The 7,309-nt window shown below is 42.9% G+C and overlaps 1 protein-coding gene across 3 annotated transcripts in view; it reads left to right on the top strand.

Moving 5' to 3' along the window:
- Window positions 1-12: 12 nt before the first annotated feature.
- Window positions 13-7,309, top strand: part of Tgs1 (trimethylguanosine synthase 1) — a 35,607-nt gene continuing 28,310 nt past the window's right edge. For 2 of the 3 annotated variants that reach the window (XM_048420681.3, XM_048420680.3), the window contains exon 1: window positions 13-254. In XM_048420681.3, the coding sequence (XP_048276638.3) occupies window positions 151-254 (104 nt within the window). In that variant the 5' untranslated portion in view covers window positions 13-150. Of the gene's footprint in view, window positions 255-2,249; window positions 2,333-7,309 lie in introns of all 3 variants that reach the window. The other variant, XM_048420682.3, reaches the window with a different exon arrangement.

Genomic DNA, 7,309 nt, shown 5'->3' with positions numbered 1-7,309 from the left:
TCCGGTGGCGCGCCTGGCGGGCTTCTGGCTCGAGCGTTCCCGGGTGCGTTCCGGCTCCTCCGCCCAGGCCGGTGAGTCCTCTCTCTGTCTCCAGCAACCGAGCAGAGGCCCAGCCCCGCAGGGGACGGGAGAGCCAACCCGGAGGACGAAATGTGCTGCGAGAAGTGGAGCCACGTGGCCGAAATGCTGCTCTTCATTGAAGACCGCGGCGAGGAGGACATGATCCATTGCCTCTGCTCCCGGGCGTTTGTGGAGTAAGTCGCGACTAACCTCGTCCTTTTTCTCCTTGCTCGGGACTCGGGGTGTCGCCGAGGTCGAGTGAGGCTTTCCTGAAAGCCAGATGACCTGCTTCTAGGCCCGAGTGGTGGCTACGGAAACTCGAAGCCCCTCAGTCGTGACGGGGTGGTCTCCTACTGCCATTGCTAAAGGAAAGATTAGCTCTGATTTTGATTTTTAAAGTGTGGTATCTTTCATATGTTATTTCGCACTTATAAACGAAGGGCCAGTCTCAAAGTTGAGTGGGTTGGACGAGGTGGCCCGGGCCTCAGTAGCAGAGGCAGGATCAGGATGGGGGTTCGAGACCAGCTTGAGCTACACGAGTAAGATAGAAGTGTGAAGTGTAAACCAGTAGGTGTAGCATAATAAGGTGAAGGTTCGAGGCAGAGCCCCCTTTTCAAACTGTAAAATCTTTTCCAACATAAATTCACAAATTATTTGAGATGAAAGCCTTAAGTCTGTTGACAGCAGTGGTAGGGGACATGTTTGTTAAAAATTGCTGGAGTGGGACGAACCAACTGGTAGTAAAAGCTCCGACAAGAAAATTCGGACCTAGACATTCTTTTCATTATGTTTATAATATGAATTAAGCCACCTAAGTCGGTTTTTGTTTGTTTGTTTATCCCTAGAAAATGTGTTTTTTCCCCAGTGTCACGTGCTTCACGATAAATTCGGATCTTTATGGAAGTGAATTTATAGCTTAAGATTTTAAGTTGATGGGTGCTCTTTCATTATGTACTCGGGGAAGAACTCTGAAAGTTCTCAAAATAAAACCATATTAAATCTATTATCTAAAAATACTGTTCTTATTGTAGTTGGGTGTGCATTTAATTCAGTGAAGGTTTTTGGGGTTTTTTGTGTGTGTGTGTGTGCTCCTATTAGATGTGCTGATTGGCAACTATAAGACAGAGCCGGGCTACACAGATTTACTTTCTAAGCAAAGGAGATCAATATTGTATTAAGATAGTTATTTACACAATTATGCAATTAGTTATGGCTGTGAAACAGGTCTGTGGCGGGATCGAGAGTGGAAATTATGCAGCCTTGGGAAGGGAAAAGAACTCCTTCATTTAGGGTCTTCTTGAAGTCTCATGTCAAGTCAAAGTCAAGAATGCCAGCATTTTTAACAAAACTTCCTGGGCAATGAGATGGCTCAATGAGTAAAGGCCTAATTTACCCTCTGCAATACTGAGGACCCGAGTTCAATCCCCAGGACCCACATGGTGGGAGGAGTGAATCAATCCCACAAGTTTAAGACATGGTCTTGCCAAGTGACTCTGGCTAGCCTGAAACTCACTTTGTAGATCAGGCTGGCCTCAAACTCACAGAGCTCTGCCTGCCTCTGCCTCCCAATACTAGGATTAAAGGTGTGTACCACCACACCCTGCTGTATGTATTTTTCCTAAGAGAATACTAAAGTAACAGCCATGTTTAAGCCTAAGCATTTATGGTCTTGGTAGTTCCAAAATATTTTCTAGGAATGGCACCCAAAACTGAAATTTTACTTACAGTAAAAAAATCTTAATTCCCCCAGACCAGTCATTCTCAACCTTCCTAATGCTGTGACCCATTAATGCAGTTCCTCGTGTTATGGTGACCTCCCAACCATAAAGTTATTTTCATTTATAACTTTACACTAGTTTATAACTGCAATTTTGCTACTGTTATGGATCATAATGTAAATATCTATGTTTTTATTTTACACCAACCTGAACTGCTGCCCTAGCTATAATCCTATATCATCAGAAGCCGCTCTGTTATCTTCCTAAATTTCTTAGCACCCCTCTGAGATAGACACCAGAAACATATGGCTGATGTGTTCAACTGAGGAATGAACTCCCAAAGATGAGGTCTTTGATCAGTTGATTCCCATCTAGTGGCACTGTTTGGAAAGATGGTACATCATTTGGGCCGGCTCTGAGAGTTCATAACTGTCACTTCTGGTTTGCATTCTCTCTGCTTCATGATTTCAGTTGAAGATGTGATCTCTCAGCTTCCTGTTCCCGTTGCCTGCTGCCTTGTCTCCCCTGCCATTATGGACTCTCCCGCTGGAATCGTAAGCCAAAATAAAAACTCTTCCCTACGTTGCTTTTACCACGACAGCAGAAAGTAATTGGGACAGAAGTTGGTGTCAGAGAGGGGGCTGTCGCTGTGAAGAACCTGGCCGTGTTTGGGGGGATGTGGAAGAGTTTGGGACTTTGACTAGATAAGAGGTTGAGTGCTATAAGCAGAGTTTAGCAGTAGTGTTGAGAGTAAGGCAGACTGTGGAGGCCCGGCTCGAGGGAAACAGGGACTGTAATATTAACTCAGCCAATCCTATGATGTTTTGTTAAAATCTAGCTATTTCCTGTCTATGTCCTGAGTTGGATTCATTTCTTTTGCAGAGAAACCTTCAGTAGTACATGACATTGAGTCTGGTGTGATTGATACTGATTTCCCTTACCCAGGTCAATAATAACAAAGAACAGTGAGGCAAAGGGAAATAGAAAATGTAGTTTGGAGAGAAAGGGAGCACTAGACAGCTTATGTTACAGCCCAGGCTATAACTGAAGAGAGGCTATAACTGTTAATGAGATTAGCACAGTTAGGGGAGGCTCCTGCTCTGCACCAGGACAAAGAGTGCCATGGACTTCCCCTAGCCAGCTGCCAGCTTGTGAGAGAGAAGGGCTTCAGGTTTCTGCTCCTGGAACGCAGCTGCTCACAAAAGCTGCTGCAGTTGTGATCCCAGGAGCCCAGGGCCCATCCCAGCAAAGCAACCAAAGCGCAGCAGTTTTCTATGTGGTGGTAGCTTTGGAGTCATGAAAGGTGTAAGAGTGAGGGCTCCTGGATTCTTCCTGAATGGTTTCAGAGAGCCTCTGAGAGAAGCCAGGCAACTTGTTACATGGCTGGAATCACTGCATAAAGTAAAGGCCCTAAAAAGCCATTGCCTGTAGTGAAAGTGAATCCTTAGAGGAGCCCCAGTTAGTGAAGACGCTGGAGCCATGAAACATCTGCCTAGACTTAGTACAGGGTGTGGAAACAGCACAGGGTGGATGCTGCAGGCAACAGGGAGGTGGAGGACTGAGCCATCTAAGCCCCCTTTGAAATTAAAAGTTCCAGGCACAGGACATGGACCCACAGTCTTGCTTTGGTCCAACGTTTCCTCACTGTGCCCCATTTTTCTTTCTGTATTGTAAGTATATAGTTTGGTTATTGATTTTGCAAGGAGAGTACAGTTAAGAGATTTGCCTTGTGTCTCAAAAATCTAAAATATGAACTATAGTTTAAATTCAAAATCTAAACTTTGGTTTCTACTGAATGTGGTATTCATTTCATGTCATTATAAAATTGAACCACAGTAATAAATTAGAGACAGTCTAAGCTTCTACACCATCCTATATGTTTGGACCCCCTGCCTACTTCCCTGCTGTCTCCTCTTTCTCCACCGTAGGCTTTTTTTTATTCCCTATATGCTTTACTCAGAGTTCAGATTGCTAGGACTGCTTCTTCCTTTTCACACTTACCCCATTTGTTTCTTGTAGACCTCTTGCCAAGGCCATTTCTCCAAAGAAATCTGTCTGTAGAGAAAGTTTGTCAGTTTCAGTGAGCCAGAAAGTGCAGAAACACCTCTGTTACCAGCAACACCCAGCGGGCTTCTTAGAGACAGCTGCTTAGATGAAGACGGTGTTTAACTTAAAAGCAAAAAAGAATCTTAGGAAGCTGGGTTGGAGGCTAAAAGATTTTAACACAGAGGTTAAGCATCAGTATTCCTAGAAAGAAGACTGCATCTCAAAAGGAGACACACCATGAACTTGGGTTTGTGCCTCTCACAAGTGTCTGCTGTGTCTTCTGCCTTAGTTATATTAGTTACTTTGCTGCTGCTGCAATAGAACACCATGACCAAAAGCAACTTGTGCAAGAGTTTATTTTGGGTACTTTTCCAGAGGAACAGTCCACACAATGGGAGGCATGGATGCAGGAAACCAAAGGAATGCAGTCTAGAAGTGGGCGAGGCAAAATCCTGCCCCAAGTGATACATTTAGTCCAGCAAGCCTGCACCACCTACCTAAACAGTGCCACTACCTGGGGACCAGTTTTCAAATACCTGAGCCTATAGAGGACATTTGTCACTAAACCACAACTTTGTGACACCCACAGGCTCATGACCTCTGTTTGGGTCTGGGTGTGTGTTGTATATGTGTATGCGAATGAGTGCACACACCTGTCTGCCTGAGGGAACCAGAGAAGAATGCCTACTGCTTTCTTCTGTCCCTCTCTGTCTTATTCCTTTAAGATGGAGCCTGTCACTGAAGCCCACAGCTTGCTGTTGTGGCCAGACTGACTGACTGACTGGCCATTGAACGTCCTTGCCAAACATTGGAGTTACAGACATGCACAGCTGGGGTTCTTAGCCAGGGGCTGATTTTTTTTTTTTTTTTGTTCCTCTACCTACCCAATTTGGCCACAGTATTGTGGTTTGAATGAGATTGGCCCCATAGACTTGTGTGTTTGAATCCAATCACTGGAACTATTTGGGAAGCATTAGGAGGTGTGTCACTGAGGGTGAACTTTGAGATTTCAGACGCCCAGGCCCAGTCAGAATCAGTCTATTTATCTGTGTTGTGTGTCATGATGTGTTGGGTCCCCGTCCCCCTGCCTCCTGCCTGAGAATCAGAATATAGAGCTCTCCAGACACGTTCCCATCTGCTTCCTGCCATATTGGTCATAGACTAAGCAAGCCCACAATTAATGCTTCATTTTATAAGAGTTGCCTTGATTGTGGTGTCTCTTCACAGCAACAGAACTAAGAAGTATCTCAAAGACAGTGAACATAGAGCTTTACAGTTCTACTAAAAAGTCAAGAAATTATCACAAAATAACCTAATCAATAAATGGACACATAAGGCATTTCTCAAAAGATTAGATACAAATTATCAATAAATGCATGGGAAAATGTTTATCCTTAGACATCAGGGAGATTTAAAATCCAAACTTCTTAGGGATTTCATCTTCCTCTGGAATAATTGTTCTTAAGAAAACAAGTAACAGTCCTAGCAGGTGTTCTCTAGAACTGAGTGAGAAAAGCTATGGAACTATTGGATGGAGTCATCCATTATGAAAATCAGTATGAAGGATCATCAAAAAAAAAAAGCTACCTGGTAATCCAGATAAATCACTTCTGGTAATAGACCCATCCAGGTTGGGGACAGCTAGAGAAAAGGAAAGTGGCTGGCAGGGAGGGGAGCAAGAATTAATGGGGGGCATTACTGGTAAAAGTAGATGGTAGATTTGAAATCCATCAGTGTGCAATGATTATGCTAATAAAACTTTTTAAAAGAAAGAATTAAAATGCAGAAAATTTACTAGTGAATCTCTGTAACACTAATAAAACAAAAATAATAAAACCCCAGAGAGGAAAACGTTAACAGGAGAATGAAATGGTTATATCAGTTTGCCCCAGCCATTACATTAACATTTTTAAAAGATTTAGCTGGTTTATAGAAGGATCACTCAAACATTGTGTGGGGAAGAGAATATAGTAGTTTCTAGCCTGTTGGGAGGAAGACCTGCTTGTTGGTTCCCAATTGCCCAGAACCAAAATAATCACACAGAAACTCTATTATTTAAATCACTGCTTGGCCCCTTAGCTCTAGCTTCTTATTGGCTAACTCTTACATATTAATTTAACCCATTTCTATTAATCTGTGTATCACCACAAGGCTGTGGCTTACCAACTAAAGTTTCAGTGTCTTTCTGCAGCGGGGCTACATGGCTTCTCTCTGACCCCTCTTTATCCCAGCATTCGACTTAGTTTTCCCTGCCTAGCTCTGTTCCCCTATAGCTCTGCTATAGACCCAAAGCAGTTCATTTTTTAACCAATGATATTCACAGCATACAGAGGGGAATCCCACATCACTAGCCCTGTATAGTCTTTATAGTAAGATCATATCACAACACAATTTTTAAAATTAGAAATGGCAATAGAAAAGGGATAGGGGGTGGGGGAATGAGCAGCTCTGGAGATTGGATTGAGAAGAGTAAAGGAGAAGAGTGGGCCAAAGGTAGCTCATTTTTGTATTACTAGTTTTCAGTGATAGAGAGGGCTGACTGGTGAATACGGAGGTCTACTTGGAGCAGTGATGGATGAGCAACATCAGCTTAATTTGGTTCTGTTTTGGAGTCTGAGATACACAAGGTCAGATAAGTTAGATATATGGGTCTGGAGCTTTGAAGTTTGTGCTGGTCTTAAAAACTTGAGCCATTCATCGGAATACAAAATATCTACACTAGGAATGTAAGATTGTGTGTTTAGAATAAGACAGGAAATGCTGAGATGGTAGTAACTGTTTGTGTTGTAATGTTGCTTATGCTATAAAATGCATGCTTCAATTATTTGATTTTTTTCTTTCTTTTTTTAAATTTATTTATTTGCTTATTATGTATACAGTATTTTTTTCTTCAGTCCAGAAGAGGGCACCAGGCCTCATTTCAGATGGTTGTGAGCCACCATGTGGTTGCTGGGAATTGAACTCAGGACCTTTGGAAGAGCAGGCAATGCTCTTAACCTCTGAGCCATCTCTCCAGCCCCCCAATTATTTGATTTTTATGTAATTCATTTTGAAGTATTTCAAACTTACAAGAATAGTTTGCAGAAAACAACAAAAAGCTGTGGTGTTAGCTTAATTGGGAAAGTGCTTCCATGTGGAACCTGAGATCAATGCCCAGAACCCACCTGAAAAGGGCTGGGTATGGTGGTCCGTGCTTGTAATTCCTGTACTGGAAGCAGTTTATATAGACCCAACACCACAGGTGCAATGCTTTTGAATGCCAGAGTTTCTTTGTTGTTGAGTAATGTTCCTCTCGCCTGAACCAGTACTCCGTGGAGACATGCTCTAGTATAACATCTTAGCAAGCCTACAAGCCTTAGCCTTCATTAACACCTTACCCCTCCAACAGCTTTTTCTAAAGGTTATGGTTTATCGGCACGTTGTAAGGAGCGCTTTTCCTTCTGTTTCTGTATATTCATATTTCTTAATGTTTGTGTAGATTTTTT

This window comes from Myodes glareolus, chromosome 16 (genome assembly GCF_982192425.1).
Source record: "Myodes glareolus chromosome 16, mMyoGla1.1, whole genome shotgun sequence".
NCBI lineage: Eukaryota > Metazoa > Chordata > Mammalia > Rodentia > Cricetidae > Myodes > Myodes glareolus.
Note: the sequence above shows the minus strand (reverse complement) of the source record. Positions and strands in the feature narration are given on the sequence as shown.